Source organism: Nanorana parkeri, unplaced genomic scaffold, assembly GCF_000935625.1.
Source record: "Nanorana parkeri isolate BGI_ZX_2015 unplaced genomic scaffold, ASM93562v1 scaffold318, whole genome shotgun sequence".
NCBI lineage: Eukaryota > Metazoa > Chordata > Amphibia > Anura > Dicroglossidae > Nanorana > Nanorana parkeri.
The window spans coordinates 168,255-179,383 of NW_017306586.1; the positions used below are offsets into that span (position 1 = coordinate 168,255).

General features: G+C 39.3%; 1 protein-coding gene across 1 annotated transcript in view; it reads right to left on the reverse strand.

Annotated features, from left to right (window-relative positions):
* Positions 1 to 239: 239 nt before the first annotated feature.
* The window catches only part of ZFC3H1 (zinc finger C3H1-type containing), an 80,837-nt gene continuing 69,947 nt past the window's right edge, over positions 240 to 11,129 (reverse strand). Inside the window, exons 28-36 of the mRNA XM_018558061.1 lie at positions 10,420 to 10,514; positions 7,536 to 7,646; positions 6,744 to 6,848; positions 6,494 to 6,659; positions 5,825 to 5,925; positions 4,135 to 4,236; positions 3,793 to 3,832; positions 1,136 to 1,198; positions 240 to 1,017 (exon numbers count right to left, since the gene is read on the reverse strand). Of these exons, the coding sequence (XP_018413563.1) occupies positions 889 to 1,017; positions 1,136 to 1,198; positions 3,793 to 3,832; positions 4,135 to 4,236; positions 5,825 to 5,925; positions 6,494 to 6,659; positions 6,744 to 6,848; positions 7,536 to 7,646; positions 10,420 to 10,514 (912 nt within the window). The 3' untranslated portion in view covers positions 240 to 888. The remainder of the gene's footprint in view (positions 1,018 to 1,135; positions 1,199 to 3,792; positions 3,833 to 4,134; positions 4,237 to 5,824; positions 5,926 to 6,493; positions 6,660 to 6,743; positions 6,849 to 7,535; positions 7,647 to 10,419; positions 10,515 to 11,129) is intronic.

Sequence of the window (11,129 nt, forward strand, 5' to 3'; positions counted from 1 at the left end):
GAGTGAGTAAGAAAAAAAAAGGCAGATTGTATTTTTTATAAAGTTTAATTATTTTAAAAATATCTTTATAAACAGTTTTCATACTACACAAGGTAGTACCAAGATACAAAACATAGGTTTCCATTATATTCTGTTAAACTTTATTATAAATTAAACTTAACAAAGAAAAATTGCACATATTATTTGACCACTCTTCGGCTCTGATGCTCTGGCATTTTGCAATAGTATCTTTTGTCTTCAAGTTTAACAGTCTCTGCTTTAGAGTCCAAAACTCAGTAATGTAAAGGGGGCAATAAAAAAAAAATATGAAAAACAGAAATAGAAAAAAGGGGGGTTTCCCTCAAGTGCACTTAGCAGACTGATGGCCTTGCTTCTACTGAGGACCTGCTGCTTTTTGCCTTAGCTATATAAATTATTCTGTTCCCCAGAGACATTTTTTAAATGAGAAGAAAAAAGGTAAAGATTAAGAAGACTGAAGAGAGACTGAGTGTTCCGAAGTGGATTGTAAACAGCAGTCTCCATAGATAAACACAGGTCTCACAGGCATCAGTGAGAGAGTCAAGCAAGTTAGAAACAGCACAACAAATGGGGATTGCAAAATAAATCAAGGGTAAGAGGAGAAAAAACACAAAAACAGACAAACAATAAAACAGCAGTCACTTTAACTATACTTACGGACATGATGTTAAGAGAATCTTGTTGGGCCTAGAAGCAGGCCAGTTTGGAATTCAACTCTCCAGTTAAAGATGGGCAGTACATTTTCATTTCCCAGTTACAGAAAGCAGTGACGACTCAGTAGGTCTGACTTTCAAAGGCTAATCTGAATCAGACTTTTCAGGACCATTTTGGCAATTTAGTATAGGACTTTGGCATTAATGCAACCAGTGTTCAGTGATTCCTGCTTTCTGTTTTTAAATTTAAGAGCTCATCTAGGCTGACTCCAATCTCTTGGCACTTGGAAACTAGTTTTCTCAGGTTATCAGTTTTATCTCCTCCTGATGCTTCAAACAAGAATTGCTGCAAAAGACGGGGAAGCACAAACAGTAAGGCTGATGTACTGCACACATCTACAGACATGGTAAACACAAATAAAATAGGCATAACCCCAACAAATAGAAACAGATGAATACATTACATCTTTCCAGAGTTCAGCACACAGAGCCAACTTCTGAAGTGCTCTTTCATACAAACGATAGACCTGCAGGAACAAGGTGCATTTGAGAAAGAAAGGGAAGAGAAAAATACAAATGGGTCACCAGGAGTATAAAAAAATGGATTTTTGTACTTACCATAAAACCCTTTTCTTGGATCCATTGATGGACACACAAATTCAGATGCCGTCAGGTTATACTGTCGCCTACAGGAGAACTGGGCACTGGCATGTAGAAAAATCGCAAGCCAGCCCCCCTATAACCCTTCCCCGGCTTGACTGTTTGTGGTAAGGCAGTTCCAAGCACAAATACAGAAACACAGAGGAGTGGGACGGCCTGTGTCCCTCAATAGACTCCTAAAAATGATTTTTATTTTAAGTACAAAAATCCAGTTTTCTTTCTCATCTATTGAAAGACACAGGAATTCAGATAGGATCAGGATATCCAAATGACAGTTGAACTGAGGGGTGGGAAACACAGCAACAACCTTAAACAGGCCCAAAAGGAACAAGGGACTTGCTTGCAGCCAACAGGCAGCCTGAAGTACCAACATTCTTAACTGAACGACATGGGAGAGAAACTGTGTGAGAGACACTCACAGTATCCAGACTACCTCTCCTGATGTTGAAAGGATACCCATTTCATCACAGTGGGGGAAGGATCACATTACCAATCTGATGTCCAAAGGAGTCTGACCTAGATGGCCTAACCAGAGCAAAATCTCGCAGTGTAGAATACAACCTGTTCTAGGGGTACCAGACAGCAGCCGTGGAAAAAATGATTCTCCCGTAGGAGAAATCCTGAATAAGGAAATTCCTCTTACCAGCCATCTGATGGATAGTTACCACACCAGGGACCACCCGTTCAATAGAAACACACACAATGGACTGATCAGGAACTGGACCCCGCAACAGCAGAGAAGGGGGCTTAAGTGGATCAGGAAGCGATGGGAGAAAGGGACACTTCTGAAGGAAGAGTCTGCCGATGCATCATGGTCAGATAAGGGTTTGAAAGGTAGATATGCTATGGACCTTTCCAGCAAGGAACTACTATGATTTCCTCATAGAAAGGTCAGGGATGTTTGAGTGTTGACTCCTGTGTTTGGACTAGTGCTATTCTCTAAGACATCTAGGTGTGCATGAGCAACACTGAGGATACAGAACTACCCAGTACCATTAACATTCAGAGCAGGACTTTCCTGCCCCCCCCCCATGTCTGTGTGCAGATATGTTATGCCCGCATGTTATGTAGCTGCAACTGGACCCAAAATGTGAGGCAAAGATCCTCAGGCACTTACAAACTCAGACAGCTGGTGCTGATGAGGGTTGGATGGTGGAAGATGACCAGGTCATTGTAGGCAGGCATTAGAGAGGAGATGGCAATTAGAGATCCGCTTAGTGCTTTCATGAGCAGGAGCGAGATGATACTTAAACTGAATAGTGAGACGCGGGCAAAACTTCACCTAGTGGCACATGTTCAATGCCCAGTGTTAAAATTTAAGTAAAATTGTTTTGAAAAATTTGCCGACAGGTTTTTTTTTTATAGCAGAAGAGACTGTAAAGTTCATTTGCAAAAAAAGCTAATTGTCCGCATTTATTTTCTGTATACTCAAAATGACAGTACGCTCAGGTGTGGAAAGTGCCTTAATGCAGAACCCAGGGCCTGAAAGTCACATTGTGTCCTGCACCGTTAATCCAGCAGGGTCCATGTATGGCCTCCAAAACCAGGCTGAGGAAACGCCAATATGGATAGCTGCTAGGTAGGTTGAATTTGATGGACTGTAGCTCAACCAGCAAAGTAGTGAGGAATATTGATTGCAGTCAATTGGAGAGAAAAATATTTGAAAAAAAAAGGAAGGCTAGAAGAACATGGCTAGGGGGAAAAAATGTCCATCCTTCTAGGACACTAGGGCACGCACAATAGAGGAGGGGTTATATGGGGGCTAGCTTGCAATTTTTGTTTGCCAATGTCCAATTCTATACAGGCAGCAGTATAACCTAAAATGTATATGAACTTCTGTGTCCCTGAATGGATGAAAAAGAAACACTCAAAATTTACGCAAATTCAATCAACGCTACATATTTCCCCACCAACTGACCAATTCTCTTTAGAGAATAAAACAGGCAAATTTTTAGGAATGGGGAACAACTGTTCTCCCTTACGTCTTTACATTACATCCATGCTGTAAATATAGTTTTGCTTTAGTAAAATCACTCCATGAGTAACATGGATTTAATATATTAATAATAATGAATAAAAAGCTCCAAGCAAGTGAAACTATTTGCCTTTCCCTGCCGGTGCCAGTGATGTGATAAAATGCAGGCAGTTTAGTCATGTGATCTAAAACAAAGATGCCCAAAGGTAGTGACAGCCATAGAGCATCAGCAGTCAGGCAAAACTGAGCAAATTCCAAGACAAGTATTTTAACACATTAGTAAGTGGTGAGATATTACTGACACCGGATATGCACATGCTTGTTCCAAGTCAGTGACTTGCAAGTGAGCAAGGTAGTTGTGTTCTATTTGATATTGGGACCTCAGCAAGTACTGTATTGTACAGTTCACTGAACCCCACAGGGAGCAGTAATGGTAGCACTCATGCAGAAGTAAAATCAGGGAGGACAATATATAGTTAAAATTACCTCCTTCTGTCCTTTGAGGAAAGTTTCTGCTGCAATGGCTCTAAGGGTATCAAACAAAAGAAGTTACAATTACACTATGCTGTACAGCAAAAATTACTACCAAAGGGGGAAGAACACACGTAACTCAATTGAAACAACAAAATACTACAAAGTAACTAACAAGAAAGGTTATATATAGTAGGTAGCTTGGCAATCAGAAAATAGAATAACGGTGGTACACACAGACAACTTTGATAGAAAGCCTTTCTTTAGAACCTAAAACTAGTTTTCTGTTGACAAAACCGTATAAAAATGTATCATTACCTGCACACTACATAAAAATGCAAAACATTTGTACATTACATTTTCCAGATGGGCAGGCACAATGGGAAGTTATACGTAAACATCTTCGACTGCATTTTCACAGTTTGCATATTGTTGTCTTCCAATTCTTGCTTAAGTACCCTAGAGATGGATAATTACAACAAACACACTGACTGCACATGTGACAGTAATACAGTATCAAGCTTCTTGTACAACTTAAAAGGATAGGTGTCCATGTCAATTGATCAATCTAATTCTTTCTGCTATCCATAATTGTAAAAATCAGTACTGTAAATTAAATATGCTTTGAGATAGAGATTCCACAATCCTAGATTGATAGTAAACACAAAAGATCCAGATCATCATGGTTGTACATGTGCAGATTGACAGCACCTAAAGTTGAGACTGGGCTTTGGAAACTGCATCTAAAAGTACATTTACAGTTCTGTAATATAAATTACAGAATTGCTGTGGGGGAGGAGGGCAGAACTGGGGAAAACTCACCTAGAAGTGTCCTTACCCTTTAAAGAGAACTAGTCAGGAAAAGGCATTTAAATGGAACCTGAATCTCTACTCCAAATTTGTTAAAATAGTTTAGCCTTGCTTCTAATGAATGCGTGTTAATACTGACTTGTATTCTCTTCCTGTCAGAGCAGAAACGTCAGCTCTCTGTCTGATTTAAGACTGACCTGACTGCCTGAGCTGAGTGCTCATACCCGACACAGAGTGTAGGCTGCTGGAGAAAGCCTTTCATGTGTGTTACATGATCGATTTTGTGACCATCAGCACTGACCTCAGGCAGGTGAATGGACAGCCTTTTATTCTTTCGGCTATGTCAGGGAGAATACAAGTAAATTAAAAACAAAAATTTAAGTAATCGCAGTATTCTAACAATTTAGTAGTGGTGATTCATTATTATTGCCAATGGTAACTGCTTCTTTTTAGCTTACATTAAAGTTCCATATATTGCTTACCTAAGTATTTATCACTTAGGAACAATGGGCAAGCTACACACACCGAGACTAACAGGGCATGCGTAGATGTTTATAAACACTGTTAAGACATTCATAGTTACTTTTGTATTTACGCAATTTCCATTCATCTGAAGATAAAAAGGGGATGGGCTTCGATCTGCAGAAGAACTCCAGGAAAAACGTATTAACCTAGCAGTGCATTGCAAGGGTTAACTGTTTAGTTTTTGTCTAGGCCCTTCCTCTTGAGCGGTCTAAGGCACATGTGTCAAACTCATGGCCCAGGGGCCGATTCCGGCCCACCAGGCCATTTCCTAGACTTCTACTTTCAGATCTAGGTATTAAGTTATTACTAAAACCAGTGATAATCGAATGCAGATTAGATACATTTATATAGTCTTGCAGATACCTTTGAGGGCAACCATAATGTTGATGCAGCCCACGATTAAATTGAGTTTGACACCCCTGCTCTAAGGTATCGACGCGAGAACGCTGAGCAGCATTCCAATGCTACAGCATAGGAGAGAGGCTGGGGCAAGTACTGTGACAGCTGGCTGCCTCAGAGCATTTGGTGAGTATAACTTATTTTTTTTAACCTAGACAACGAGCACTTAACTCTTGCAGTGCGTGGGTAGCCCCACTGCAAGGGTTCATAAATAAATTCCTGGAGTTTAAAAAAATAAATAAATAATGCCACTGATGCATTGCTAAATTAAATCAGCTAGTTAATTCTTAAACATTTAAAACAATTTGCTCACCTGAGTGCAAGTCCAAGATTTGCAGGCATCATGGAGGAAAAGCGCTCCAAAATGTTAGAATGCTGTGCCTTGGGAACACAGCTCAAATAAAAATAAATCACCTGAAAGCACAAACAAATAACCCAGTAAGAATTCAATATGGTCTATAATTTTGTAGTGCAAGTCCACAACTTGTCCAACACTACTCAGCAAATCCCCACAAAGAAAGCAACTGGGGGTTGGTCTATGCTAGTCCATCCATGTTTTATGCTGCTCCAACCACCAATCCAGTGTAAATGTATGTGTATGCATATATAAAAACAGACTAGCAGCTGTGAGGCAAAACTAAACAGTTCTCATTTATGAATAATACTTGAGGGACTCTGACTCCCTTTCTATCGGCCCAGTCATGCTGCACTGAAGTCAGTGGGTTCAAGCTGAGCAGCAATCAGATGATTGTCAGCTCGAAAAAAGTGATTTGGTTGCCTGCATACACATTTTATATTAAGGTTGCATATGCCAAAGCCTTAGGATTTGTTCAAGAAATACATTTGCAAACTTGGAGGTATACTTAGGGTTTCAAGTAGAATAATCTAATGGAGTTGCCTGAAATCTTCTATATAGAAAACCTAAATGAAAGTCTTTATTGAAAACATGGGAATATCAAAAGTGGTTAATAGGAAAACTTACTGAATTATGAAACTCGTAGTTGGTCCAAAATTCAGCTGTGCTAAAAGGAGTTGGGTGCCGTGTAGGAACAGTCATTAGACATCTGTTAACTAAATCTGTAAAATGCTTACTATCTTGGAATTTATTTCTGGATTCCAACAGTTTGCTGTTCGTAAAGACAAGATAACTGAAAAGAGAAGAGCCAATAAATATTACGACAGCTGTTTGTGTGAAATATTTCCTGTGAAACCAAGCAGAGAATACTACTCACTCCATCCAAAGCTTCTGCAGCATATGATGTTGCATCATGGCCCCCAATGCAGCTTCATATGCATCGGCTGCCTCTGCTGTGCTAGCGTGAAGAGATTGCCATAGACTGCAAATAAAAATGAAGTGCATGACATAGTGGCTTTGGCTGGCAGTATAGTATTTGCAGTGCCTTATTTAACCTCATACTTTGGAGGACAAGGCAAAAATTAAAGACAAGCTTCCAACTGCACTGCAGAACTGTGCTATAGTCTTGATGATCTTAAACAGGAAGCGCTAGAAGCTGTGCCAAAAAATGAAGGCAGAAGGCAAAGGACAAGTCACTAGCACTGCAGCTGATCTATTCCCCTTTACAGACTTACCAAGCCTTATTTTGCACAGTCTCTGTACACTGCGGCGCGTCACCTTGGTATGGGCCGAATTCTGCTTCAGCATGTCAAAGCCTCCAGCAAGGAGAACAGTGAGCAGCACATTTAGTATCATCACCAAATCACCAGAGACTAGCAAGTCAGAGGCCGCAGGGCTATAGATCTCACAGTGCAGATACACAGGAGTGCCTTATCCTACTCGCATATCAGGAAGGGCTCTGCTATTTGTCAGAAGGAATTCAAGATAAAAGATGCATTTTTTTTAGGGACAACATTTCTAAAAGTTCCGTATAATATTGCAAATCTTCATTTTTTGCGTTAAAGCCTTACCAGATAAACATGCAGCTGACAGAACTGAACAGCTTACCTAATTAACCTATTGTCTCCAGTAGCAATAATTTAAGACAAGTAGAAGGGAATAAACTCACCAGAAAACAAGCCAGAGGTATGACGTTTGCAAATCTGAAGCATTAAAACATCCTTCTACTTTGCGTGCGGGTGCTTTGAAATCAATTGGTACTGAGAAATTCAGCAGATACCTGAGAAGGAAAAGCAGCAGTGAGTTACATAATTAGATAAGCATACTTTCTGTATATAAGAAAAATTCCTCTCTGTGTTTTGGAATGTATTAAACATCCATAACTAAGGATTACATGTGGTCATATGAAAGAAGCTCTCCACTTTCAGAGAGGGAAAAAGGACATAGCAGCAGCTGCCTCCAGCAGTTCTATTCAGTAAATTCTGTTCAGGACCTTTTAAGCCAAGAAGAAAGTGAATTAAAAAGCATGGTTAGCAACAGCAGTGGTGTATGGTCAACAGCAATGTTAAATGGTCAGAAAGGTGGGCAGTGAGGACACATTCACAATTCTCTGGGTACAAAAATATATGCATTTTAATAATAGATTAATTTTAAAGCTAACTGTGCCAAATTGCAGAAGGCCGATATTTTTTTTGCTTTAAACTTATTGCATGAAAAAACACCAGTTAGAACTGTACCACTACTTAAATCCCTCCATGCGCTTTAGGTTCAGCCTAAAGTGGAAAAAAGTAAATGGGCCAACTATGAGTGTGGTGGAACCAAAGTAGTGACCGTTGTTATGATGTATAAACAAAATATAACACTATCTTTTTGAGATTTTTAAGCAATATCCTATAAATCATAAATAGCAGATGAACTTATTGAAAGTAGACCGACTGCAAATGACCTTCAAAACTGCAGTTCCTCATCCTTAAAAGGAGAACTATGGGGTTAAGTCTTTTCCCCATAGGTCTCCTTAGGGTAACGGGAGGACACAAACTAGCGTCCTCCCGTCATACAAACTTCTCACCACAGCAAATGTACTCATCTCAAATTAAGTTAGCTGTACAGTGATAAAATATGCAAAAGATGCTCAAAAATGAAATTCTTAAATTAAACAATTCAGGAGAAAAGATATCAAGGTTGCCATCCTTGACCGCCTTCCAAAAAATGCTAGACACATGACTTTACTGCTGACCTTTCAGCTTCAAAATAAGTCAATAACCTACAAGTATGCAGATGACGAAATTAAGAGTAAAGTTAAAAGGTCTAAAATGCAAACTTGTTTCAGCTCAATAACTCAAACAAGGGGAATTCTCAAAGACTGGTTTTAACAAGGACCATTTCTTATATCGATGAAAATCAAGTCAATAGCCCCAGATACACATACATGGTACAGACAACTCTGTCTGAAACTGACAGAACTGGTGCAACTAATCAAAAATAAAACATCTACTAGTAGAATAGCCCTTTTGCATAATTCATTTATAATTTCTATTGTCAGGATAAATTTAATTAATATGGGGAAGAGTAAAACACTCTCCCCATTAAATAGAGCTGGCGTGGGAAACTGCAGCAATCCCATACCGGCTCTAAGACCAAGAGCTTACCGATCACATGATCACTTAAATTAGTTAACGGTCTGTCTCCGCTTTCAGAGAAAAGGAGTGACTGTCAAGGAAAGGCCCGTCTCTTCTCTTCCAGCCCTGGTTGGGGCTACAAGCTTATGAAGGGTGGGCCCAGTTGGCTATCATTCATGTGAAGAGAGGTAGCCGTCAGTTACGCAGCCGGGGTGCATCCCAACACTGTTGTGGGGATCGTGCATAACTGTGGTGGGGCTGTGCCATGTCAGCTGATAGTGGGTATAAGCCCACTATTGTCTGACTTTGGGTACCAGGAGTAGTAGTTTTAAATCCAATATTATTTTATAAAGAATATCAACAAACATGTGTTTCCATAATTTGTGCTAGAAACTAAAAAATATATCAATGCTGCAGTAATAACAGCCAAACTGTACACATTTAGCTTTCAAACTTTCAATTTGTAATGATTATATTAAGCCAATAAGTGTGGCTGAGTGATAACACTAAAGGTGCCCATACACCTTACGATAATCGTATGTGATCGACTTTTCGTACGACAATCGCAACGTGTGAATAGAGTGCTCGACCGATAGTACTGTACAATCGTACGACTTTTGACGGTCAAGCATGTTTGAAAACTTTGATCGATCGTACGATGTTCGCATGGTTGGTGGCGTTTCCGTCAGTCAAAAGTCGTACGATTAACACTGCGCATACTAAAACAATTACGGTCAATTACCGCAAGTCGTCCAGGTGTTTTTTTTTTAACAACCGCTAATTGAACCTTGCGATAAAATCGAGGCAGGATGGGGCCGTCGTACGAAAATTGCACGACAGTTCGATCATTGGACGAAAAGTTTTGTCCGATAAGCGTAAGGTGTATGGGCACCTTAACTTTGTAGGCCTTAATCAGGCTCCAGTTTCCTAATAAGAAAAGTGCTTGAACAGCTTTGTGAATCTGACTTCCAGCTGTCACTGATGGTGCTAATAAAAACGATGTCAAACTGGTTTGTGTGGTGCAAGACACAAACAAAAAAAAAATCTTAGGGGATAATGGGTTAGGAGCATGGGTAACATGCAGCTGAATAAATCCAGATTTCTGAGTAAATGCACTTGAGAATTTTCCTGAAAATATTGAGGCCAGGAAACTTGCATTTTCAGAAGAATAGGTCAAATACTGCAGTCTCTGTGTTTCTGTCCTGTTTGAACAATCTGTTTTGCTCAGTTCCAGGGACCTGTAGCTTTAAACCATGGCATCAGGTGTGTGACTGTATTTACTTCATAGCTTTGCATCTTTCCACCATGGAAATGTGGACTACCTCTGTTAGAGGAAAGGATGACCATATACAACAAGATAATAAAATATGCTGTCGGAAAGCAGTACAACTAATTTATACATTTGTATACAACTGATATAAAAACATAACTTGCCTCAGGATATCTGCTGGCCTGCATTGATCATTGATGTTTTCACAGAACGACCTAATGAATTCCTCCATTAACACTGGTATATTATCAAACCATCCCTGAAAAATGAGAAATTTCCTTGGGACCTCAAAACAGAAAATGAAAAAAAACACTTCTCTAGGGCCTCAGATAATTTGCCACTAAAAATTGCTAAACATCACAAGGAGAGAATTAAAATTTGCAATGCTGGAAAAAACTAAGTACACTATTTAGCTGGGTACATGCAGAGCACATTTTTACCAATTCTGCAGGAATCTGCCAAAATTTGATACGTGGGTGGCTCTAGCCCCTTGACAGAAGTCAATCATTAGATCAACTTTTGCCAAATGGGCATGCTGAAAGAAAAACCATCAGCTGAACTGTGCTTGTAGTTAGGAGGATGGAGGAATTGGTCATATTTTTTCATTCAGCATGCCATAATGAACGAAAAAACAAGCATGGGTACCAAGCTTTAGTTAAAATTATGCTAATGTATTATGCTAATGTAAAACTTTTTTGCTCTAGCATACATAAAAATACACAAATAGAACTGGCCGTTTGAAAGTCAGTTATTTTAGGTCTATATAGTTTACTTGGTGCAACAACATGAAAAAGATAAACTGCAGTATCTATCTATCTAGAGAATATATATCTCTATATACATATATATAGATCTAGAGAATATATATATATAT